This window comes from Semicossyphus pulcher, unplaced genomic scaffold (genome assembly GCF_022749685.1).
Source record: "Semicossyphus pulcher isolate SPU_LCO1_2020_fin unplaced genomic scaffold, fSemPul1.0.p SCAF_22, whole genome shotgun sequence".
Classification (NCBI taxonomy): Eukaryota; Metazoa; Chordata; class Actinopteri; order Labriformes; family Labridae; genus Semicossyphus; species Semicossyphus pulcher.
In genome coordinates this window covers 1,042,447-1,069,029 of record NW_027211696.1, presented here as the reverse complement: position 1 = coordinate 1,069,029, position 26,583 = coordinate 1,042,447, and the positions used below count along the sequence as shown (strand labels likewise).

The window sequence follows — 26,583 nt, the reverse complement described above, 5'->3', positions numbered from 1 at the left end:
ATGAAAAAAATGCATCACCTGTAAGTTTAAGTAAAAGTGTAAAAGTTTCATAAGCAAAATGTAGGCTACACATAAAGAAGGTCTACTTGAGGTGTCAATTGGCCCCTGAGTGCCATTATGATCATTGCATAATTGACTGATATACCAAGATTGCATTCTATCTAATGAACTGCTCATGTTATAGTAAGTAATGAGAATCTGTAAATAACAACACAATGAATGTGTAAGAAGGTATGCCTAAATTATTTCCTTGTTAAGGAGGTACCATAGCAAATTAATGTCACAATTTCATAAAGCCCTGGGACTTGTGACTGACAGAATGAAAGAGGCTTAAAGAGGGACAGTGCAACATGACCAAATATCAGACAAATGATATGGCCTGCTGTTCGGTTTATTGTACTAACAGTCCAATCCAAAAAGTCTGTGCTCCATTTCTACAGAAAATCTAGCATTAGCCTACTGTATTTTATGTTAGCAATAATTAGCAGGTGTCGCTGTCTCACCATACTTGGCTTTTTGGTTCTTTTTTCCTATAGGCCTACATTCAGGAATCTGTATTGTTGTTGTTCGTCGGCCGCTCTCTCTACCTACAGAGATTCGAGGGGGAGAAAATAGAATACATAGATAAATAAAAAGCAAAAAGAATCTCAGCATGATTGATAAGATAAGATAAGATAAGATGAGATGAGGTGAGATGAGAGGAGATAAGATAAGATAAGATAGATAATAATACTTTGGGTGTTGCAGCAGCACAAAATAGCAAGTAAGTAAATACAGTATAAAAATAAGATCAATAGATAAAAGTAAATAAATAAAAAAATGAGTCATATACAGCTGTTATACAAGTAGGAGTAAGTGACAAGTTAAAGTGACAGTTATGAGACAAAGTGACATGGTATGGGTAGCAGCAACATTATAGCAGGATGAGATAAGACAGTAAGGTATAAGGTATACGACATGGTACAATATTAGGTGCAGTATAAAAATACAGTATGGTATATTACAGTATGTATATGTATGTAACGTAGTATGGTTTGAAATATTAAGTGAATACTAAGAAGTAATATAAAGGTATAATTGTGTATTTTCTCAGACTATAGAAAACTTGAAAACCACAGAAAACAAAATATGTCTTCACAGGGCTCCTCATCAAAATAATTTAACTTTGAGTGTAAATATTGTGAGGTGCACCTTTAAATGTAGTAGGGCATGATGTGGCATAGCCTAAATGTAAGTCTGTTATTCAAGTAGGCTTAAGTAGTTACCTTAAACTCCATCTACAGCCTAGAGTAAATTTAGCCTGGCTATTGGCTACTTAGTTACAGCCTGTTCTGGAGTGTTCTGAGTGTGTTTTTGTTTCTCTGAAAATGCCACCTGAGCACATTTGAGAGGGGGGCTGGTGGAGCTGGAGGTGGGGAGACAGAGAGGTGGGGAGACAGAGGTGGGGTACAGAGGCAGGGGGAGCTAGCTGGGCTGCAGTTAGGCTATTTTGCAGCTGAATAAATGAATGAAAGGCAGCACGGCGGTAACCTGATCCGCGCGGGTCGGTCTCATTGTGCTTGGCTGGAGCTCGCGCTGGCTGCTCGCTCTCTGATTGTCTCTGGAACGGGACAGAAAACACTCCCGGGACCTCGCGAGCCCTGCATTATTCAGCGCGCGTGCCTAGAAAAAAAAAGAGAGAGAGGGTGAGAGGAGAGAAGGAGAGAGAGGAAGAGGAGGAGAGGAGGGGAACCGCCGGTTGGAAAAGCTGGCGCGTAAAAGGAGCTCAATGTCATCTCATTCAGCGGCTGTAGTTACCGTTATCTCTGCTGTAAAAGCCACCACAATCCGTTCCACCTCTTCTCCTGTCCGCTTGTTTCTCTAATGTCCCGCCGGCTGGTGGTGCAGCGGCTTTGGACAGTTTTTCGATGTGAACGTTGAAGAAGAAGACGAAGCAAACTGAAGCAAAAGTAGCGGTCAGCCAGTCGGTTAAGCCTCCGCCGTTAAAACTAATCCCGGTTATTAGCCGTTAATTTGCCGGTCGTAAGGAGCTCCGGGATCAGCGCTTTGCTACACAGCTTTCTCCGCACAGGTAAATTTGATTAAAGTAAAGTATTGCTCATAACATGACAGAAATGTGCTTTAACTGAAATTAAGAGACAAGGAAATTCACAGGAAGGGATTTAGTGAGTGTAACGTCTTAGTGTGTGTGTATGTGTGTGAAGTTGTAAGGCTACATTTGTCTGCTTGATGTTTGCTGATGGCGCTGTCAGTCAGCCTTGTTTGTGTTCCTTCTATTCGCGTGCGCTTCTTAATAGAACCGCAGCCTGTAATTACATTGATTGGCTTTAAAGAGGACACAGGACACTGCACCTTCTTCTCCTGATAGAGAGACACCCAAAGGAGGTCAGTGGACCAGACTGCTTGCTGCAGTAGTCTTTATTTCTCTCTCTGTCTCTTTGTGCTCCTCCTCCTCCTCTGCATCACTTTAACCTACATATCGAAATGACCTTAACCTGGTTTTCATAGTCTACATCCTGAATGACTTGGCAGAGCCAGAGACAGTCTTCTTGGTAATGCTGTTGTTATATTCTTCTTTAAAAACCATTAGCTATACAGTTGTTTTTAAATGGGTGTTTGCTGTTAACCACATTTATTTTGTACTAGATGGTAACTAACTACTTACCATTCCTGTGGTACAATAATGGCTCATTATGTAGCTTTACTTGTTAGCTATTGTTGTTTTTCTCAGACACACTGTTAACATGCTCTTGCTCTTGAAAAAACCCTTGATTAAACCTCAACACATGGTCAAGTAGCAGTGCACACAATTTCAGCCCCAGCCCTCATGAAAATCACTTATAGGTTGCATTTTAAATAGTAATTACAAATGTTAACATTTCAGAAAGATGAAAAGTAGCAGCAGTCACGATTGTGCGTGTCACACAGTAGCAGCCGATAAAACCAAAGACAGCGAGCACATGTTCAGAGCAAACCATCCAAACCAGACTTCATGTCTTTGCTCCACATTTTTTGCGGTGTTTTTGGTCTTTCTATTTGCCCGTAGCTGTTGCCAAGCAACTTACAATTCTTTGATTGCAGACTTTGACAATGTTCATATTTTACGAGGGGTGGACATTAGCTCACAGGATGTAATTAGTTGATATGTGTTTTTTGTCCTCTTGCCATTTTTCAGTTTGGACTAATCATAATTAAATTATTACCATTGAATGAATCACTAAATGACCTGTATCCATTTTGGCCATTTACTGTAAAAATGCTCACTCATGATGCAGAAATATTCCAGTTAAATACAGCATCCCTACCAAATACAGATTTAAAGTAGTGTGAATCTTCCTCCTGTCGTCAGAATCCCCTTAGACTGGAAGAAATGCAACTAACCTTGACCCAGTTTTCTTACTGCTTTCAGTCATGCTCGTTGATTATACTCCACTGTAGAGTTACTGACATTTTCCCTGAATGCAGCTGACCAGCACAACACCAAAGAGGTGAAGGAGGCTCCAAAAATTCAAACCAAGAACATTCTTTCAGTTGCTCTTCAAAGAGATGTGTTCATCTTTAGTCTATCTTGGAGTTGACAGCTTTTATTTATTTTTCACCCTGTTTACACAGCAGTGCCAGAAAGACAGGCAAACACGTCCACCTGGAGCATGTGTTTGTCTGTCTTTGCGAGGGCAGCATGAAAACAGCATGAGAAAGATGCTGCTTCAGTTCAGTTCATCTACAGCTTTAAAAAAACAACATGTTACTACACAGAGGGTAGTCTGTATTTGAAATCACATAAGCATTTATAAAGGAGAGCCAAGGATGAAATCTGATCAGATTTGACCAGTAACCTTAAAAAATGTGGGATAAACAAGTCATGGTGGGGGGTTAAGTCGCTTTTTATTGCCCACATTCTATTCAGAATAGCTCATTATCTGTGTTCGATGTTTTGTTTGTTCACCATTTGAAGTTTCTAGCTGATTCTGGAACCAACGAAGCAAAGCAGCAAACTGCCAATTCAGTCTTTGTGTTTGCCAAAACCTCTGCCAGGACCGGGGGCAGAAAAGTCAGAGCCAGTTCTCCAACTTGATTAGATAGTCAATGACAGGAGGTACCTGCCACATAATGAATATCCCATTGAGACAGTCGCTGCTGGGTACTGTAGCTCAAGGTTTGTGTGTCCCGTGTGTGTGTGTGTTTATGTCTGGTGGAAGTACATTTCCCGTCCCACCCCTCTCAGCATCGTGTAGTGTAAGAACGTGGACAAGACCAACACAGTTATCAATGATGTCTTCTTCCTCCAAACCTCTCCCTCTTCCCAGAAACACACACAAACCTAGAAAAGCACACATACACATAATCACGTGTTACATAACAGCTGTGCGGTCAATGATGCTAAAGCTTGTTGACCGAAGAGCACACAGGAGGTGGAAATGGGAATTAGGTAGAGGAGAGGCGGGATGAGAGAGACAGACGTGATGACAAGAAACAATGGGTACAAGGAGACATAAAGGGCGGTGCAGGTGTGTGAATGTGTGTGTGTTGGGGGTAGTTGGAGTGGTAAATGTGAGGCAAGGGAGATGGGGGAAGCTGGAAGGAAGTCTGTTTAGCCTCACAAGGCTTGAAGTGTTGTTGACATTAACTGGCTGATGGCCTTTCAATGGCCGTTCTGTTGATGTGCCTCCACTGGCTGACTTCCAGGAAGAGAGTGATCCTCCACCTCGTCTTATTGGATGAGGTCCCAAACATTACAGTCACATCAGCGCTGTTCAGGTGGACACAATGTGGTATTTTTGTTGTGTTTGTACCACATTGTGAATATGCAGTGTTCTGCACTCAGTTACTGATGTAATGTGTGTGTTATCAGCTGACAGTGGATGAATAGCCTGAATAGGAAACTAATCTTGTGGCTTTGGGGTTTGTCATCCGAAATCATGTGAGTGTCCCTCAGGCCAGCTATTAGACCGAGCCTTCAAAATGATTTTTCCAGCTTTTAAACAAAGCCCCCTCATGTTTGTGCATGTCTGAAGAAGCTGGGATTTTTAAGTAATTCTTTGGGCTGTGATTACACTTTGTGGCTATTTTTGAATGGCCCATGGGAATGTAGATGACAGCTCAAAGGGATGAAGGGACACAGTGGTGTGTGAGTGTGTGTTTCTCAAGCTTGTTGGTCATCACTTCTTCTTGGATCATAGAGCTTACTGTCAAGCACACCTTGAAAGTTTGAATAGAAGGAAAGTGAAGAGATGAAAGCACTTGCTAAAAATGAAACCAATCAGCTTTTTACAGGAAAAGGAAATGTACAGGAAATGCGTCACCTGCGTCATGGTCACAAGTTCTAGATTGTCTATCCAGGTACGGATGCACTCTTGTTTTCAGTTCATTATTCTAAAGTTGTGTGTATGATTGCTGATCCAGAGTGACTGTTGTAAAGCAGTTAATTAGGAAATATCACACGAGAGGGAGTGATGTTGTACTGAATATCAGCGCTGCTCTGATTCAGTGGTTAGTGCCGAAGATAAACATCACAACCTCAGGTGTGATACTGCTTTTATACAACAGTTATACAAGCGGCAAATATGAGTAAAAGTAACAATCAACAACAGATGATTATTTTTTGCTCCACCAAATCAACTGGTTCTACAACTTACCTGAAACTGGACTGTTGCCAAGCAACCCAAACATTATCCTGCACTCTGCTACTTCATGTCTAAAAGTTACCAGAGAGCAGATACTTTGTATGATGTACATTTATCTGTACTCTGTCTGCTGTAATGTTACCTAACAGTAATCCCAACACATGGCTGAGATGGACTGATACATAGAGTGAAAGGTCCCAATGATGTTGTTCTCTAACTGTATAACTCGTCATGAGTCAGGTTAGTAAAAGAAGTATGTGAACCTACTGTCTACCACAGTATCCATATAGTATCACATCCATACCTGTTTTTCAGGAGTTAAGGAAGTCTTCCTTATTCTTCCTGCTTAGAAAGCTCTGATTGGCTCAGCCATTTCTCCTGCTCAGGATGCACCAACCAAACTATTTGGTTTGGTGCATCCTGAGGAACTACTGTATAATTTTATATTGCGACACATGTCACTTTGGAAAGACAAATGACAGAAAAATGTTTAAATTAAGCAAATTTCAAGGGCAAAGACACATTTTTTGACACATTCCATCTTAGAAAAGTATTTTGTTCAGAGTTTTGGTATTTGTGTTCCAGAGAGGAAGAGAACCGGAGGGATGCAGGAAACACAACAATATAACCCCTCCATGTGATGGCCACCATTACACAACCTCCGCCACCCACTATTGTCCACAACATCCACCGACCATTGTTGTACTTCGCAACAGAAGTTATTCATTTAACACAAAGCAAAGCACAAACCACCTGCTAGCACAAATACTGTTTACGACAAAGACGTACACAGACACAATGAAAATGCTTCACAGAAATATGGAGAACATGACATAATTTAGAAAACTGCCTTTGAATAGAAACATTTAGAACTTTTAAAGTTACACAAAAGGGCATATTTTTGTCTTTGTACACACAAGAACTCAGATGAAACATGGAACTGTTTGATAAAGCAGAGACTTAATCTGTGGTTCCAGAAAGTCAGGAAGCATGTTGACCTCTGTTGTCCGGACTTCATTTCATAACACAGTGATGTGTTTTGGAAGTGAAAAGCTGCAGAAGTCTTTTTTTTATCACATTCCTGCTTTAGACTGGAATGTCTGCAGGCCATCTGAGCTTTAGGTGTAACAGAATGTGTGAGGGGGGCTTGGGGTGATGTGGTCTGTTTGGGTGTTGCCGGGGACCCTCAAAGTCAGGGCATTCTTAGGAAGTGAGGTCATTTAAGCCAATTGTTACTTCTTACAGGTTTTAAGAATGTGAGGATTTGATTAATAGTTGAGAAGTGGCTGACAACAATCAAAGAATCGAAAGCACAATCCATTCATTGCCTGAATCTTAATTCCTCTCTGCTGAATGAAATAAGTTCAAGGCCAAAACGGGCTGTTGAAAGGTTGTTGGAGGAATTCATGAATTAGCTCCTGGAATGTGCTGTACATCACACACTGTGCAGCAGAATGTGAGGGGAGTTTTCCTTAAAGGTTAGCTGAGGGTTAGCACTTGGATTTTGAGTTAATGTCAACATGAGGTCAGTTAAGGTTTGTTGAGGGGAACTGATTCAGTTAAATGTTTAAGCTGAACCAATTCAATAGATATAATACAACAGTAATCATTATGATGATGTGCAACTCAAGAATTATCAGGGAATTGGTTCAATCAATCAATCAATCAATGTTTATTGCTATAGCACCTAGGGCTGTGCATTTGCAATTATTTTTTTTGACCGTTTAACCGACACTCTTAACGGTTGATAACCAGTTAACCTACAAGATTAAAATGTACTTTTTGGATTGGATAAAAGTCTTCTTTAGAAAGAACAGCTGGAGTCCAACAACAAGCTCTCCATCATGTGCGCTCATTCTGATGCACGCTCTCCCTAATACTCGCAGAAACATACACACTCACACAATGAAGAGGTAAATTTATTACAATCCTCAGACATAACTACCTCTAGCACCGACAATTTGTGCCCACAGATATTAATACACTGTCTAGTGTCCGTTTCACACACGCATCAAAGATGTGCAGCACACAGAGCTTTAATAAACACAAGATCCTGTCCGATCCTAACGACGGCGTGTTTGGAGTTTTAAATAATTGATGAGTTACGCTCCTGTGCCTCGTGCGTAGATGTTAAGTTTTGTTTCTGCTCAAAAACAATCAATACATTAACAACAGGCTTTGGAAACTTAAAACAAAAAGGCCAGGCCTACACCAGTCCTTATTATGTACCAGTAGTTCGAGTTCAAACTGCACAGATTTAAATAAAATAAAATTAATACAAAATTTGGGTGGCGATTCGTCATAAAGGAGGTGGTGGTGGGTCCTGAGGCTAGAGCATTTGAGAACCACTGATTTCGAGAGACCCAACTTGAATCCACCATGATTCAAGTACTTTGCAACATTTGGCAACAGTGTCAAGGAAAAAACTTCCTTTTAACAGGGAGAAAGGGTCATGTTGAACAGCCATCTGCCTCGACTGGATGGGCTGAAAAGTGGGATAGAGGGAGATGCAGGTTGGAGACAAACAACAGAACAATAACATACTGTATGTTGTTGTAACAACAACAGCAGATAATACAGACTTATCGTTACAATGCCGATAATAATGGTACAAATGTGTTATACAAGCAAGATAGTAATTAAAGACTGATAATAATAAATCTAACAGTTGAAGTCAACAGGTCTTTTATTAGCATTAATGATGATAATATTAGTATGACTGATAATAAAAGAGACAATTCTCAGTGGTAACATGTACAAAAGCAGAGACAAATAATTAATTTTTTTTTTCGGTCCACGCCCTTCTTACTTTTTCATAGTAATGTTTGTTTTCTAAGAATGTACTGTCTAAAAACATCTGTAAGTTCTCTCAGAAGCCTCAGAAAATGGCAGTGAAAAAAAAATCGAATTAAATTGGAAATACTGCAATTGTCAGGCCCAGACATGTTTTCTGTCACAGAGCTGTTTTCTTCCTGTGGGAAGCCTCCTTCCTCTGTCTAAATACTGCAGGCTAATGAGCTACTTTCCGGAAATAGACAGGTGATTAACACTGTGCTTCTCAGTATGAGGCAGAGCAGAGCTAGTTAATGCTATAAGCTAACACTGGGATGAGTTCCCTCTCTAAGGACAACAGTGTTAATATGCTCTGGCTGATGGTTGGGGATGAGCTCATGCTTTGGGTCTTCAGTAACTCTTTTATGTGCTGCTCAGGTGGGGTCAGCTAAAGCTATGCAGCATCAGAGTATATGGACTGTATTATTTGTAGAAACGGCGCAAATACCAATCGGTATGTGATCAATCAACTGAGCTGCTGACGGATGACAAGGTCAGACTCTCCCTTCTTTTTTCCTCAAGACTATTTGATATAGATTTTGAGCATTTATTATAACTCATATTAGTTCTGGCTTGCAATCTAAATGTAATGCATTTGAGATATGTTAGCAAGCTAGCAACATGCTGCGATAACAAACAGACTAATAAGCTAGCTGGCTGCGGTGTATTTTGGCAAGTAGGTGTGTCAGGCTTTCCAAACATAGCTATCTCACTGAGTAAAGTGCTTTGTAATCTTTCTCCACTCTTTGCCTGCTCGCACTTTAAGGCCATGCTAAGTTTGAATTGCTAATTTGAGGTAATTGCTTAAAAAGTTACATCAACAGTTACGAGTACAGCCATTTGTCATACTAATGTGTGATTGGCTGCTTATGTCAATGACGCAGATTGACCAAACTCAAAGAAGATGATTTTTAGCCAACAGAGGCAGCATGCAGTTGTGAGATACAGTATCTGTTCTGGAAACTGGAATGAAAACCAGCAACCACTGCAGCAATTTCTCTTGAAACGGCAACAAAGCCACTAATTATACATCATTTTCAGATTTTCTGTGATACTAATGGCCTCTTTTCGCTCACGATAACACCCACAAAACATGTTAGCTTCTCTGACCACATGCCTGAATTTTATTCCAAACCTTTTAGCCCTTTGGCTTGTTAGCTGGTTAGCCTCACTGTGTGGTCTCTGCACTCAGAGTCCTGTGGGACAAAATACTAAAATGGGCTGAATCATGCTGGGAAAGGATTAGAATTATATGCTTGGTGACTTTTTCTTCTCTCCCTCTCTCTCTCTCACACACACACACACACACACACACACACACACACAAAATGTGCCCAGCCATATCCTCAAAACCTTTAAACTCAGCCATCCACATGTCCCCTCCTCCTCAAGTGAAGATTTGTCCTCAGCTTATTTCCTGCACAATCTTCCTGTTATTTTTGATTCTGGTTGTCTGTCTCCATAGAGATTTATTTTTGTATCTTCAGTTTCACTTTGGAGATTACTTTATAAAGACAAGTGATGAATGAGCTGTATAACTCCTGGTTTTGTTCAATTCTGTAATATTCTGCAAAGGTACAGATTGTTGTTGAAACAGTTGTGGTCATTGAATTGCCGTGTTCACTGCATGTGTGTGTGTGATGTGATATGAAATACAGGCAATGATAGTTGACAGCAAATTCTGTGTCCTGCTGGATTAACAGCAGGAGAGAGCTGGACTGTTGCATAACCAGGGGCGGTTGAGGAAAGGAAAGGACAGGGAAACTTGGCTGCTAAAAAAAAATTATTGGCAATGTGTGCTGAATTTTTGGGAAATGTCATTTGGACGTGATATTTTCTCATTCCTGTCGTAAATGGACGACCACAAGTGACATAAATGATAATGTCAGCATAGTTGCACTTGAACCTTACAGCAGTTTCATCTAAAAATGTACCCACCGAGATAAGGATTTGTGTTTGTCACTCACATTTTAAGAAAAAATGCAATGTTTATTTGCTTTTTTCTTTTGAATACTGTTTAAAAATGGAATGCTTTTGATTCTTGGGATTGTTTAATGGTATACTAAACTGTATTATACTGTGTCGCCACTTACCCAAAGCTCAAAAAACCTGCTAACACCCAGCTTTTTTGCTTAATGGGAAAGATTACAATCGGCATTCAGACCTGGGTTAAATGACTCTGCAGTAGATTATCGCCTCGGCTCCGAACGGCATTGATGGGAACACAAAACCCACGCTTACCTCCTGACCCTTTGCAGCGCGATGCTATGCTCCGTCAGTAAATTCTGCGACTCCTTGTCATCTCAGCTACGAATTCCACCTGTCTCCATCCAAGCTGCGCTTGAACATCGTTCCAAATTTGTCGGCGCCGAGTTTGATACACAGACTGAATGAATAACAGATAATAAGGACCAATAAAGACATAAAGACCTAACCACCGTAACATCTTCACTGTTTACTAAGCCCGTTTAGGGCACGTTTGTGACGTCAGATGGTGACGCAGCAGAAAAGAGACCGAAAGGAGTATACTCCACTAGCAATGGGAAAAGAGACAATCGGCATCTTTAAGCAGGTCTTCCCGGGTCTGAAAAACCTGCGTCAACATGCTTATTTTGGTGGGAAAGGGGTATATGTATGAGGCTGTGCTGAACAGTCACGGTTCTGCTGGCCTCTGCAATGGTTAACCATATTACTTCTCATTCACGATGGCTTGCCCATTTTGTTAATTGGATTCTCATCCAATTAACTTATTACAGATCATGGCTTTATGGCTGTTCCTTCTTTCCTGCTTGCAGATGGCAGTAAATGACTTATGAATAATGTCTTTGCTACATAGCTCTATAAGCAGTGTAATCTACAACACATTGTAATTGTTGCTCACACGGCTGGTGACCATGATGACATCTTTGCATAGTAGTCTTGAACAAGGCTGTACATTGACTCTACATTAACTGTGCCATTATACAAAAACAGTGCGCCATTTCACTGGGCAACAAACCCAACGAAGTACAGTTTTACCTTCACAGTATAAAATCAGTGTCAGATCTGGGCTTCAGTTAAAAAACCACTACAGTTGGCTCTTCACTCCTCATTATAAATCATAATGGATGGTTTCTCAGTGTTGGCACTAGACTGTGTTTTGTCCTAGTTAGTCCTGCACTTGTGCTGGGAGTGAAACCTGCCTCTCTACTTGAAGAGCTTGTGCACACAAGCGGTCACACTCTCTGACTACAGACCTTTCTGTTTAAGAAGAATCCTCCATCTGTGAGTTTGTAAGTGTGCTTGTAATGTGTGTGTGTGTGTGTGTGTGTGTGTGTGTGTGTGTGTGTGTGTGTGTGTGTGGAGCCTAGCATTAGTATTCAGCCCTGAGAGTCCCACTGAAGCGCCTGGCGGGCCCTTTGTTGTTGCTTCATGAAGGGGTCTTAGGGGGTCTGGGCTGTGTGTGAGTGGTGTCATGAGAGGCTTGGAAAGGGACACAAATAACTGACATGAGTCTAGACATGCAGTGAATTCCTCAGAAACACTCAAAACTCAGAAGGCTTCTTAACATGATTTCAGTGTGGTTGTTGTTCCAAGCTCTCTGGCAATGGGTAGGTGAAAATCACCTTTATTATTATTCTTTTGCAGCGCTGCAGTATGCTGTCACTGTACTTATGTGTCTGTGTTAGAAGCTTGGTGGATATGCATTATAGACACACAGGCATTATGTAGTAGTGCTTCTAAAACAGGGAGGGATATAACTGTATTGATATTGTGCTGCTTTGCTGCGGACTGTTTACTCCCAAGATGTTCCCTTGAGAGTGTCTGGGTGTTGTTTAAATGCTGTTAACAGCTAACTGTGTATTAGATTATGCAGGGTGTAAAACTAATAATTAAAATGTTTACAATTGTAAAAGTAGGAGGCCAATTTTCAAACACAAAAGGAAATCTAACTTTTATTTTGTATTGACTCAACTGATTTGGTTGTTTCTGAAAATATTTCTTTAGCCAAATGTTGACCCCAGTGAACTTGGCATGCTGCTTAAAGCTCATGAGTGTGTGTGTGTGTGTGTGTGTGTGTGTGTGTGTGTGTGTGTGTGTGTGTGTGTGTGTGTGTGTGGCCTCTAGTTTTGGGTCCTTTTCCTGTGTTGAGGGGCATTTCCATGGATACAACTTAGCGCAGCTTCCTGATTTCCTGTTTAGATAACCTGTGAGCTGTGATAGGCTTGAATCCAATCAGTCGCTTCCTTTCCTTCACAGCATCATTTATTTAAGTTTCTCCAAGTGCTCACCACCCATCCTTAAATTCATTGTCACTATCTTCACTATCCAGCACGACTTGAAGGTTTTGTAATGACTGTATGAGATTGAAGGATTTAAGGACCAGTTCCAGTCATAGTTTAAGACATATAAAATGCTCTGCTTGCAATAATAAATTGTGTGTGATATGTTTTTTGTCCGTGAAATACCTTTAATTACCTCGTAAACATCCTCCCAAGGCATCTCCTCCTTCTCCCTCATTAAAAATGTATGAATCTGCATAGTCCTCACACACTATGTAAATTTTCATCCGTCCCCTCTGTCATGAAAACAAAACACATCTCTGCCATCTTTTAGTGGCAACTTGTTGAAACTTAGCTAGCATACAATGTAGTAATTAATTAGTAGTAGAAACGTTAACGTTAATAGTCAGTAGTGAAATTACAACGATGGTTACAGCTGGCTCGTGCATCGCCGAAGTGGTTGCCATAGGTTACACGTTACACATTAACGAGATTTGCTCCTTAGGTTTTTGACGTCTTGAACCTGCCAATCTGAAAACGTGTTGTTCAGCCTGTCCTTGGTACACTGCAGTTTAAAAGCAGACAGGCCCAGCCATGGAGATGACTGCTTATTTTGTCCCTGATAGCACAGTCTTGAAGCACATAAAAAACACGACATGGAGATGTTCACAAGGTTACAAACTGGTTTTTCCCTGAAGGGTGCCTTTAAGAGGGTGTTGCCCATCACTGCAGGAGCTGCTGGACTCAGCAACTGGCGGCTTTAATGTGAAGTAAGTTACTATTCATTAAGATTTGATAGCCTGAAAAAACCTTACACACTATCCACAGTTGCATTGATTGGAAACTCTCTAAATATGTATAATTTTTTTATACTGCAGTACAACATTGAATCCATTTAAAAGCCAGTTCAAAAGCTCCTCATGGCACTTTTAAAGGAACAGTCTGCTGACAACCTTTACTTTGAAAAGCAAACACTTTCTTTCTTCATGATTTAAACGCGACTGAACAAATTCCAAGCCTGATCCTTGATGCAGGAGGTGCCTCTTTGTGTGCTTGGTGGCCCATACTATCAACAGTATGGCTAAATACACTGCTTTCTTTAGGATGCTTAGCTGTTTATGTTATACTGTATATTGTATGCCTAATTGACACACTCACAGACACATACACAGATGGTGACACAAATTCTATACCCTGGAGCAATGCAGGACGATCACTGAGACAGTCGATGCGATTTAGACGCCTGTCATATATTTTCTGCTCTCAATTATCTTATCACACTATATTTGATGCTAAATGTTGGGATTCTAAGGTTTGAGTGTGTGTGTGTGTGTGTGTGTGTGTTTCTTTTGAGATTTGTGTCTCTGACATGCTGCCATGGTTAAGTGTGTCATTTGCCTTGTAGCTGATCAATCGTGATCAACATTGACGATGACATAAGACCGCTCTGGGCTCTACTCTTCATTGACAGGACGGTGTTGACCTAGATCCCTGCAGCCTGACACAGACACACACATGATTTACCGGTCACATTTACTCCTGCCGTCTCTTTTTCCTCTCTTTCTTTCTCTTTCTCAACTTCTCTTTTCATCTTTCACAGCTTGTCTGTTACTAGATTCCATAAATCAGCAGCTCTGGCGTAATGACCATCACAAGTCTCTTTGTGAGTTACCAGCCATGCAGGAATTGAACTCCCCAGTGCTTTTCCAATAATTGGGTTACTGTCCCAATTTTCTGTGACCGATTTCTCTCCATCATGTGAGTTATTTCTAGCCTGGGAACTCACCAGGAACTTGTGAAAACGGAAAGTGGTATTAGGATCTGCACATCCTATGTTTGATTTCTGTGTTTTGTTTGTTTTGTATTGTAGTCTGTGATTTTATCCACAGCTTACAGAGAGCTGGTAATGGGCACACATTGGCTTTCACTTTGCATCCACAGAGTAGGATAACCTCTTGGACCACCCTGCTGTGCTCAACACACTATCCTGATTCCAATCGATTTTCAATTAGAATGATAATATCTAGAGTATTAATGCTACAGTTGGAAGACAAGTCAAAGTCCTACTGTCTAACCTGTTTTATTGTAACATTTTGATTAAAAGAGGTTCTAAAAGTCACATTTCACTCCAGATATTCCAAAAAGAAATTAACAGTGCTTTTGCTTTCTGTAGCCACTTTCCTATACTTGACACAAGGTCATCTTTTCAAAGCAGAGAAAAGAGGTGTAATCACAGAGGAAGGTAATTTGTCATTCTGTGAAATACTGCAGTAAATATGAGTTTGCTTGAACAAAATCTGTCTTTATTGCTCTAACTGCTGAAATGCAATGTGACATCCGTACCTGGCTTGTAGCGCCGTCCTCCATCATTTAGCAGCTGCTAACACTATATTGCTAACTGATCTTGTAAATTGGAGGAAAGTGTTTCCAGTGCGTCTTGATGTTGTGTTTGTGAGCAGTGAAAGTGAACCATGACTCAGGTAGGCTCTAGTTTCCACCGGCCTGATCCTATGACCCAACAGGAACACACCCGCACACAGACAAGCAGCCTAACGTGACACTGAGTCGTAAAGATGGTTTCTTAGGTGGTTTTATTGTTTCATTTTGGTGCTGAAGTTGCCAATAGCTTTTTAGCTCTTTAAATATTTAAAAGATTTTATAAAGTCTTACTTTGTTGTGGTGGTAAAGTCTTAAAACCGGTCTTTTGCATATAAATTCTCCAGTAAAAGCAGTAATAAGTTAAGCTTTAAGTCAAGATAAGGCAGCAGATTTTATTTCATTTTTTTTAATTAGAAGGTGAATACAACCAGTACATCAGTCGATCCATCATGCTGGACTGAGTCAGCAGTCCCACAGTGATGATGATGACAAAAGAAATTACCATCACCTCCCCTCTCACCTCCTCCTCCTCTCTTCACTCATCATCTCTTCATCACCGCCTTGCTACCTGCTTTTATCTCTCACTCGCCTCAGTTTTGACAGCAGCTGTAGGTTAAAGGGAAAGTGGGCCAGCGTCATATGTACGGAGTGGAGAAAGAGATAGCTCAGCCCAGTAGGAAGGGAGGAGTGGGGAACCACAGTTTTTGGTGTGTTTGTATGAGGTCCTGCACAGACGGGGTCTTTGTGCGGGAGGGCATCTGCAGAAACGCACACACACACATGCACACATTTATGCCATGACATCACAGCTTACCGAGCAGCCAGCAGGAATGTTACTGAGAAAGGAGAGGCTTTGTGGAGGAGAGGAAAGAGACGGGAGGGGAGGAAAAGGAGGAGAAGACGGGGAGGAAAAGGCTTGGTCAGAGAAAAGTCCGGCACTCCCACTATTTGGAACAGGACGGACTGAGGGTGGACTGAAGTGAACAGAGCTAAATAGGAAAACGGATAAAACTTATTAAAGACGTCACGTTTATGGATGTAAAAAGTTTTACAAAACAAATAGAGCATGGATTTTAAGCTATCATTAAAATAGACAAATCTACTGTTGAGACACAAGGAGTTTGACAGTATAGCAGGTGAGTACTAACTGTATTTAACTTTGTTCAGTTGTGCTAAAGTTCTGTTTTGTTATTTTGTGGCATTTCTGTTCAGTTAGTTAGAATTTGCTTTGATTCTTAGGAGAAAAAAAACTGTAGATAACTACTTAAAATGAATAAAATCCAATCACTCTTAAACTATTGCAATTTTTTCAAAGAAATAACTGTTCTACTACTTAAATTCAGTGAGAGGTTGCAACAGAATGTGCACTGGAACCTTAAGGAGGAAGCATCAGAGTACACAAAAATCCATGCAACACCCAAACACTGTTGTTCTTGTTGTATTAGCTTAAAGATTGGTGTAAAAGCTGATATTCTTGTGATATGATGGTTATCCAGATGTCACGACTTAATGTCTGTCTTTGTCTAACTGTGTCTTTAGACTCTGAACACTCCTGCCTGAAGACTCCACTGAGTCCTCTAATCTGGCCTGATGTTTCTGCCAGCTGTTAGCTCCCCACACAGCCCACCTGTCTGACAGCTGACACTGCTAAGTGCTCATACACTATGTGTCAGTTTAGCCATGTGTTTAGTTTGTCATGACGTACCATCACTATCATTTAACATCTTCAAAGTGTCTGACGCTGAGACTGACTGAATCATGAATAAGTACCGGATAGCACAGTTTGGCCTGGGTTCACAATCCAGGCGGTTTGGATATGTGAACACCAGGTTAAACCAGCAGCAGGCTCCAGTTACTACACAGGATCATATTCAGCCAGGAAACACTGACTGCACCGGGTTACACAGAAACTGAGTGTGTGTGCTTCACAAGGCTTTTCTTCTGCCATGTGTTCTGGGTACAGTGTGAGCCAACAGAAGCCTATGACGTGATACTGAAGGCATGGAAAAATGAGTTTGTTTGTGAGGGAGAGATAAATTCAAAGAAAGTGTGAGACAGGCGTCAAGTGTTTATTTCCAGTCAGGGAGAAACACTCGGGTGTTTCATATTCTGGTAAATGCTTTCCAATACACGATCCCCCCCAGTGTCTCAGGCATGCAGTCGAGCGTGTATATTTATGTGTGTGTGTGTGTGTGTTTGTGATTTTTGTGCATGTCAGTGAGAGCGTAAGCATTTCCAGATGTAATGGGAATGGCGACAGGCAGAGAATAAGACAGCATTTAGACAGATGGACAGTAATAGTACGCTGACTCAGATAGACTCATATACTTGCTATGCCTCCCCATAAATGCAATGATTCCCTCCCTTTATATTAGTAACCTGGACACTCCCTTTAATATATCTCAACCTCATCTGTACTTCTGGGTTAAATTATTAATATTTATGATTTTTTTGATGATATTAATACGAAAGAGAAAACTATTTAAAGGCACAGGACAACAACCTTACCTAACCCTGTTTTATTTTCAACCCCAGACCGTCTGAAATAACTCAAAACTATAAAGCCACATCATCACCCAAAAATAGATCCTTAAATTAGGCTAGCTTCTTAAAATGTCATCCCTTAGCAAGATTTTCCTTGATGAGCTCTTGTAGCTGACACGTCATAGTGGTGAGGGTGTGGGACTGTTTACACTGAACACATCCATGTAGCTGTTACATAGACATTATGTATCTTTACATGCAAATAGAAGATAAACTGCTGTCACAAGGTTAATAATAACACTTTCTGATGGTTTCAGATACTTCAATTAAGTACATTTAGCCTAATCGTTACAGTTACATGACTCCTTTTCCCTCTTAAACACACTCATACATGCACTCACACACACGCAAACACTCACTTTGCTCCTTAAGCTGGCCAGGCAGGGTGTACAATGTCCCTCATCACAAGTATTAGTCGAAGCCTTGAGGACAGCTATGCCTGGAATGTCAGCTCACCTCACAGGAGTCAAACACATGCGTGAATACACACCTCCAATACAAATACACACACTTGGAGGATCACGCTTACACCAACATGCACTGCTGCACAACTAGTCACATGCACACTCCTTTTATTGTGTGCAGGTTTGTGTGTGTGTGTGTGGCAGAATAACATTGCATATGAGACATTCTTGTACTGTAGTACTGTTTTCCTCAGGCGGTAACAGGATATCCTCCCCCTCTGTACTGTCCTGCCTGCCTGCTGGACACACACTCCTACACACACACACACACACACACATTCCTTCACACACACATACAGTGTATACAATGGGTCATATGGAACAAGACAGAAGACCTTGTCTGTGTGGGTTTGTACACAGAAGAAACATCTGGTCCTCACATGGTCCCTAATATCATTAACTGGGTCAAAAATCATTTGACTAGTTGAGAGAGTGTGGGAGTGAGAAGACGTCAAAGGAAGTAGAAAAGAAAGGGATGAAAGGAGGAAGGTAAAAAGAATAGAGTAGTTCTGTAATATTGTCTGACGTCAGTAAAAGAGTTGTTAAAGAATCCCCTTTGTTCGGTTATAACTTGATAAGTAGCTTGTTGCTAACAGTATGATTATTTGACTAAGCAAGACATTCTATTGATGCTTCTCGAGCAGTAAAAGTGGTCATAAAATTTGTGTTGATCATGTCTTAATCTTTGTTTGCTGCGGTGTCTGTACACTTAAGCTCCGACTGATCACCAGTCATTGAAATAAGTAACCTCTTCAGGGTGAGACTTCACGTCGGGGTCCTGCTCACCCTGTAGGAGTTCCATTCCACGATAACAACCTGCTCACTAAACATTATCCCGCTTATAACACAGCTTTTTACTTACGAAATCACGCTCATTCTATTGATTTTGAAATTATTTCAGTGCAGTGAGTGGAGTGGTTTTCTGTCTCCTCACTGTCAGAGTCTGTCGACCGTCTTTAAACACCACCGTATCCCGTACTGTGTTCCGTGTAATGGTTACTGCATGTGCTGTATTTGGTTTTGTAGGTCTCTCTGTCGTAGCCTTCTCTCTGCTGTTTTGCCTCTTTTTTTCCCCCTTTCTAAACAGACCAATGTCAAATTTAGTCTTTCATATTGATATGATTACAGTTTATCCTCCGGATTGTGTGATTAGAGCTGCTTCCCTAGCAACAGTCTGTTCTTCATAACAACAGTCTGTTATCGAGAAATGGCAGACTTTGGAATGGCGTAATTAACCAATCAGAATCAAGTATTTAACACAGTCGGTAGTAATAAGCAATGATGTGTTCTTGCTTCCTTTGGCTAGGTTACGACTTATGAATGGAATATTTCATATTTAATGACTTTATTGATCCCCAGATTTTTTATCATGAGGTTGCTGTGTGTGGCTTTATGAGAAATGTCCAAAAAAACTGCTGAATGGATAGGAATAAAATTTTGTTCAGACAATTACGTCCTTTACAGAACAAATTGTATTAACTCCTTGGACTCATCATTTAGCGCAGTAATCAGGTTTAGGTTTAATGGACCAAATAGCTACAAAGCTAATGACATTTCCATCATCCTCAGCTGTTTGTGCAACATGGCAAACGTTAGATGTTAGCACACTAAACTAAGATGGTGATTATTGTACATTATACACGGTTAATGTAGGAGTCATAATATTCTCGATGTTAGCATGATAGCATGCTTGTATTAGCATAAATCACTGTTGTATAGCCTCGCAGCTGCTAGCATGGTTGTGTCTTACAAATCTCAGAGATGACCTGTTTGTCAAACTACGCGCATAAATGTGTTCTTTCTTCTCTTCCTCATTTGTAATTAGATAGATTTGATTTCGGTATCACTTTTATAAGAATGGAAACAGTTTTAAACCTTGACACATAAGCAAATGTAATGTTTTATATTAAACTGTCTGAGATTTTTATGTCAACAAATGTGGACATTTGTGAGGTATTTCCTTAAATGTGAGTGTGCATGTCATACTCATGAGACTGCATGATATAAGAAATTAGCATGTGACTGAGCCAGATGGGTCACAGAAATGCCCTGAGAATGTTTTTCTCTCAGTAAAAACAAAAGACATAAGACATGAGGATCGGAGGGAGGAGAGAGGACTGATTGTTTGTGTAAAGAGGAGAGAAGAGTTTGTAAAATGTTGCTTCATTATAAACAAGAGAAAGCTTTTTGAGAAAAGGAAGGGTATTATAATCCACCATGCGACTTCACTGACCATAATTTCTTGCCTTTAACAATCCCAGTGAAGAGACAGGAAGCAAGAGAGGAAGGAAAACAGTCAAAGAAAAGCTGTAAATAGGGAGAGAGGGGATTTGGTGGAAGAAGGAACGAGGGCCAAGAAACCAAAAGGGTGAGCGGAGAAACAGGAGAAGATAAGGTAAAGAAAATGATCTAGATTTAGGGCCAGGCAGGCCTCTTTGGCTTGTTACCATGTCTGGCTGAAACCATGCAGAATCATCCAATGTAAATGGCTTACATCAGTAGAATGTCCCATGAATAACATTGAATGGCAGTCTGGTATGTGTCTGAATAAAAGTACAAATAAAGACTTCCTCCTTATAGCTGTGTGTACTTAACAGAACAGTAAACTAATTCACTGAAGTGATGCTCATTAAATCCCTACACACACACTCCCATGTTACAAAGGCTCCTCGTGGAGGTAAACACATGCTTGGCATAGAAGCGTAATTGGTGTAAGGCAGTAAAACAGGAAGCAAATGGTATGTTTGTAAGAAGCCCGTGTAGAAACAGAAAGGTCAATTAAAACAGGAGTGTGTTCGTGTACTTGCTGAACGTGGGTCTGGAATGTGTCGAATGGATGGTTTACAAAAGCAGAAGGTCATAGGTTTGACCCCTGCATGCCAATGGTTCTATGTGTATATCCACATGTCTTTTAACCAGACGTTCAAACCCTGTTTGTACACTTCTTCACTCTGCTGGTGAAATGCTTGCCACAACTGATTAGGGAATCAATGTGGCAGTAAAGTATGAATAATACTTTTGTATTATTCATGAAAATTACAAAAGTGTTTATAAAATCAGAGTTCTGTTTTCAAAATGTTGAAAAAAAAGGAAGTCATAGTCACAGCAAAACTGATGATTACACTGACTGGTAATTACTGCTTCAGTGCAGTAAGCTGACACATTTAATTTCATGTGGAAGCCATTTGGAGGGACTTGCATTACATTTTGACAACTCATTTTGTCCTCTGCTGTTCGACCAATTCAGCAGGGAAATTACATTTTTGGAAGATACTCATTTCTCTCATTAAAGCTATTGATGATGTGGCCTTGAGCCTGGCACTTAATCCAAAAATCAGCAACGCGGCTCTATGAACAGCTGAGGTTTGGGAGATATAGTCATTGAAATTGTGTAACAGAAAAATGTGAAAAATTCAGTCTTTGCTGACAACTCCCTTTCCAGTGGCAGTAAAGTATTTTAAGTGTCAGGTAGAACCAGGTCTTTATTCAAGAGAAGATAAACATATTTATCGGCCACTTACTGTAAAGAGGAACAAAGCTGTTGTTTTAAAAGCTTAAGATACCTTCCATACCTTCCTTTTACAAACCTTTCTATAATGACCAAGTTCATTATCCATGAAATTGGGTTATTTGCCAATTATTCAGGATCTGATTCTATCACAGAACTGTAAAGGTATACAAACACAGATTGTTTCTCGTCTGTCATAAGTAAGCAGCGTGGGATTCAGCGCCCCCAAGTGGTGAGAACCAGCCACAACAAACTGTACTGCTGCTGCAGAGGTTTAACTGAGAAAACTCACTACTGCAATGCAGACAGATGGATAACCGTGTCTGTTTGAGATGTTTGTGTTTGTCAGCGATTAGAAAGAGTCCGACCTCTCTGAAATATCCTGAGTAAAACATTTTATCTTTAAATTCCTACGCTATTGTTTTTATTGAAATGTTCAGACAGTCTACAGCTTCTTCATACATACATACATATCTCTGAACCTTGTGTCTTTTGTTTGTTTGTTGTCACAGAAATCGTGGCGGGCAGCCGAGGATGTCAGTGACCCTATACCAAGAGAACGAGCCCTGAAAAGCGTCAGTTTCAAGGAATCAGTCAGTGTAATCTCAGAAAGACCTGCAACAATGGAAGTGGAAAGCCAGCAGATCCAACATGGCTGCCTCAGCAGCCCCACTAACCGAGCCCACAACAACATTGGAGTGAACGTAGAGACTTCCGACATCGAGGTGGTGCAGGTATGCAGGCTTCTTGAACCTGACTGAGTTTTGAGTTCTTTGGTTTAGTTCATGAAATAAAGCAGGCATCAACACTGAAACCTTTGTTCAGCACCACTTTATTTTTGTAGCACCAAAATAGCACCATTATCTGTTTTGCCTTCAGGAGATCCGCTACTTGGACCAGGTTTTAGATGCCGCGACAGAAACACCCACCAACGGAAACTCCTCCCCGTCAGAACACACCAGACCCATCAGCATCGATGGAAACTCTCCTTCTGTGATTGTGTCAGCTTCCTCCCCTGTCAATCACCAGTCAATTATCGTGGAAGGCCAGAGACAAACCACGTTCCTTCACCAGGCAGACTCTGCTGTGAGGACCAATGGCCACGTGCAGGGAGAGGAATCAGCGAGCAGCAGAGCCAAGTTTGAGCTGAGAGCGTTTCAGGAGGAGAGACGGCCAGCCAAGCTCTTCTCCCCTGGAGAGGAGCAGCAGGTCAGGGTGACGAGGAGACGTCCCACAGAGGAGGTAAATGGCAGTTAGATAATGTGTCAGCTGTAACAGATACAGAATTCAGACGCACAGTCACAAAATCGACACATGAATGAAGTTATTGTAAGTCTACACCCAATGTCTATATGGTTCTGCTAAGTAATATGAGTTCTAAGAAAAAACATCACAGTATTTTTGTATCCCACCAAATAAACAAGCATGATGTCAGCAACAGTCTGAAGTGCTCACTTAAATTGATCCGGAGTAACACAAGCTAATGATGTCATGATGTTTTACAATCAACCAACATCTTTGTTTGATGAAAAATATATTTCCCCTTCAAAGCTAATTCAGTTTCAGTGGAGTCACACTACTAAAGAGTGGTTTACTATAACATGACTTGCTCAAAGGCCTCAAATTGGTTGATGAGACGATATTAAACATTTATTTTCTTTATAAACCACCAACAGGCCTAATAGGATTTTTTATATAAAAAGCGAAGGATATAGTAACATTGTTGGGAATGCTTTTTGTGCATATTCACAATAATTTCTCTTCTCCTGGTTTGTTCCCCCTTTCAGGCTCAGGAGCTGGAGCGTGAGCGTCAGGAGCTGATCAGAGACCAGGCAGTGAAGAAAAACCCTGGGATCGCTCAGCGCTGGTGGAACCCTCCTCAGGAGGTAGCCCCCCGATCAATCTTTGTTTTCTAATTTAACTTCCTGACAAACTGATTGTGAGATTAATTCATCCATCCACCCATTAATTCAAGGTTCCCTTGGAAGAACAGCTGGACGCAGATCAGCTTGAGTCTCTGAAGAAATACCAGGAGAGGAAACAGCAGAAACAGAATTATACTTATCCGTACACACAGGTAACATCGTAACACACACACACACACACACACACACACACACACACATAATCACAGGCCGCATTCCATCCTTCTAACTCTCTCTTTTTGTATTCTGTTCTCTATTTGCAGCCACAGTTGTCAGGTCATCCCACAATGGTGACCTTTGACCCAGACCTACACAGGAAGGAGGATATTGTGGAGGAGCAGATCGACTTCTCGTCTGCCAGGAAGCAGTTTCTGCAAGGAGATGGAACCAAGAGGGATGTTGCTCCTCACATATATTCTGCCAAACCCTTTTCGAAATCCATAACCAGGGGCAGCCAGGGGAGCAGTGACTTTGTTGCAGAAACCGGAGAGAGTCATGTGACCTGGTCTGATGAAGGACTGGCAGGAGAGTTTACTTGTGCACGAGCTGTAATGACAATCCTGCGAGAGGAAGAGGACGGAAAGAGCCATTTCTATCCAGCTTTTCACCCAGAAGAGTCTGACTCAGGATTAGACGAGTTATCAGTCCGTTCTCAGGACACCACTGTGTTTAGTCTGGATAATGTTTCTGACAGTGGGGCTTCGCTACCACCTACCCCTCTGCCACTTACCCCAGTGTCACCCCCTACCCCCCAACCCACCACGCCAGTCAATGGACAGACCAGCGGCATCCTAACAGAAGACGAGCTGGAGTACCACGCAGGGGTTCTTGTTCAAAACGCCATCCAAAATGCCCTGGCAGCCCAAACTGGAGAGGAGTGGCTGCCATCTCACTTGAATTCTTCACAACTTAGCGGACCTGTGTCTCCATCCTCGGCTTCTACAAGTAGCCCAGTGCCAGTTTCTTCCTCTCCTGTGTCTTCTTGTGGAGCTCCCAGTCTTCAATCACCTGTGTCCTCCAGTCCTGCTCCACCCAACCTGTCCCCTCAGCCAGAGAGACGGCCGGAGGTGAGAGTCATCTACGAAGAGAGACCTTCAGAATCTCAACAGGCTCTGCAGCAGCCCTCCAGTCCAGCACAGCAGCCACAGCTCCAGACGCCTTCTCCACCTCCTTCTCAGCCAGTCTCTCCACCACAGAGACCCAAAGATGGAGGCCCCAGGATAAAAATCCAGTCCTCTTACGCCAGAGCCCTGGCCTCCTCTGCCCCAGCTCCAGCTCCTGCCCCAGCTACAGCAGCTACAGTTCCCAGGCCAACCCCAGTCTACCGACCCCCTTCTCCTCCGAGCCCGGAGAAACCAGAGTTCAGCTACTTCAGTAAATACTCAGAGGCAGCGGAGCTGCGCAGCACAGCAGCAGCATCACGAGCACCTGAGGCTGAGCCGGCCAGTGGCCCATTCCGTCTGCGCTCCAAGAAGCAGCGAACGCTGTCGATGATCGAGGAGGAGATCAGAGCAGCTCAGCAGAGGGAGGAGGAGCTGAAGAAACAAAGGGAGGAACAGCCTGTCATTATCATCCGCCCCAGCAACTCTTCCAGCAACATTCATGGTAACGTGAGGACGGGGATGCGGCAAACCACCATTTCCCCAGCAGATAAGATGAAAAGCAACAGCCTGCCAGCAAGACTCACACTGACATCAAGGACAGCACCAGGTTAGTTAGTACGAAACAAGGGTGTTTCACATTGGTCCCTTTGACACCTGGTATGTTGTTGCATTTTTTATTACCACAACCATGGTCCTCTCTGAAATATCTCCCAAACTGTTTTATGGATTTTTACACAGACAGAAATGTTGGCCCAAAGGAAAAATTTGTAAAACAACACAAAGCCCTGCGAAAAAGATGCTTTAAAAAACATTACTTCTGAAACCATAGCGGAAATATGTTACTGTCATGTTGATCCAGTGACAGAGACGTTGTGACTGGTGGATAGGCAGATAAATTACTTTTATCATTGTGGGCACTTTTAATGCATATTGCAGGAAAAGCACCGGTGGAACTGACAACATCAGTAGTGGCTCTGTTCCACTGAAGTGTGCCAGTAATCTAACAAATGATCTTGAATGTAAAATACCAGCCACTAGAACTAAAGAAACCTAAATGGAATGCAGCCATCATTAATGTTAATACTTGCATCTGTGTTTGAAAGAAATACCCACTACTGCAAAGTTATAGTCACAGCTTATTTTGTCTTGTGAACCTACTAGTTATAAAAGTAAGAAACTAATTGAGTCAATCACTTATATGAGTAAATATTTGACGTGTTTTGCAGGAAAGATCGAGAAGGTTCGACCTGCACCGCCTGTCTCACCCTCACCCTCAGAAGGAGCTCTGTCTGATGCCGGCAGCGAGGACTCTGGAGGATCTCGGCCCAAAAACTTCATGCAGACGCTTATGGAAGACTATGAAACACACAAGGTGAAGAGGAGGGAGAAACTGGAGGACAACAGTGTAAGTATTCAAACATGGAGACACTAAATTACGCAGAGAAAGTAAGAAATAGTACATCTGGTGGCCAGAAGCTAGTCTAAGCCCTAGTTTCACAAAAAGTTCTTGTTGAACTCCTAACCACAGAAAGTTACCAAACGTGTCTCTTAGTGTGTGAAACATGATCAACACAGTGGAATGCTTTTATTGATGAACAAATACTGTACTACACCAAAGGGAATTCCCCAGCCTCAAAACGGAAATGAAACTGAAAGTATGATACAGACGCAGGGGGATTTCTGACCTGTCACCATCTTTTCTCCTTTTTTTCATCTAAACATATTTATTAAAAGCCAAACCTCTGCTGGCAGTGTGTCATTGTTCAGAATTAGGAAATGTTGGCAGACTAAACTGTCTCTAAAGGTACGTTGTTTTCGTGGCTCTCAGGATGTCAAAATAACTTATATAACCAGAACAGTTTCACACATTTTCTTCATTCAGCAGTACATCACATTTGAAAGGATACACTTGAACTCTTTAACATGCAGTATGGTTGTTGTT

At 41.5% G+C, this 26,583-nt stretch overlaps 1 protein-coding gene across 2 annotated transcripts in view; it reads left to right on the top strand.

The window, feature by feature from the left end:
* palm2akap2 (PALM2 and AKAP2 fusion) overlaps window positions 1-26,583 on the top strand; it is an 88,200-nt gene that overhangs the window by 56,612 nt on the left and 5,005 nt on the right. For both annotated transcript variants that reach the window (XM_069673034.1, XM_069673036.1), the window contains 6 exons: window positions 22,126-22,347; window positions 22,493-22,855; window positions 23,401-23,499; window positions 23,589-23,690; window positions 23,802-25,248; window positions 25,868-26,046. In XM_069673034.1, coding sequence (XP_069529135.1) covers window positions 22,126-22,347; window positions 22,493-22,855; window positions 23,401-23,499; window positions 23,589-23,690; window positions 23,802-25,248; window positions 25,868-26,046 — 2,412 coding nt within the window. The remainder of the gene's footprint in view (window positions 1-22,125; window positions 22,348-22,492; window positions 22,856-23,400; window positions 23,500-23,588; window positions 23,691-23,801; window positions 25,249-25,867; window positions 26,047-26,583) is intronic.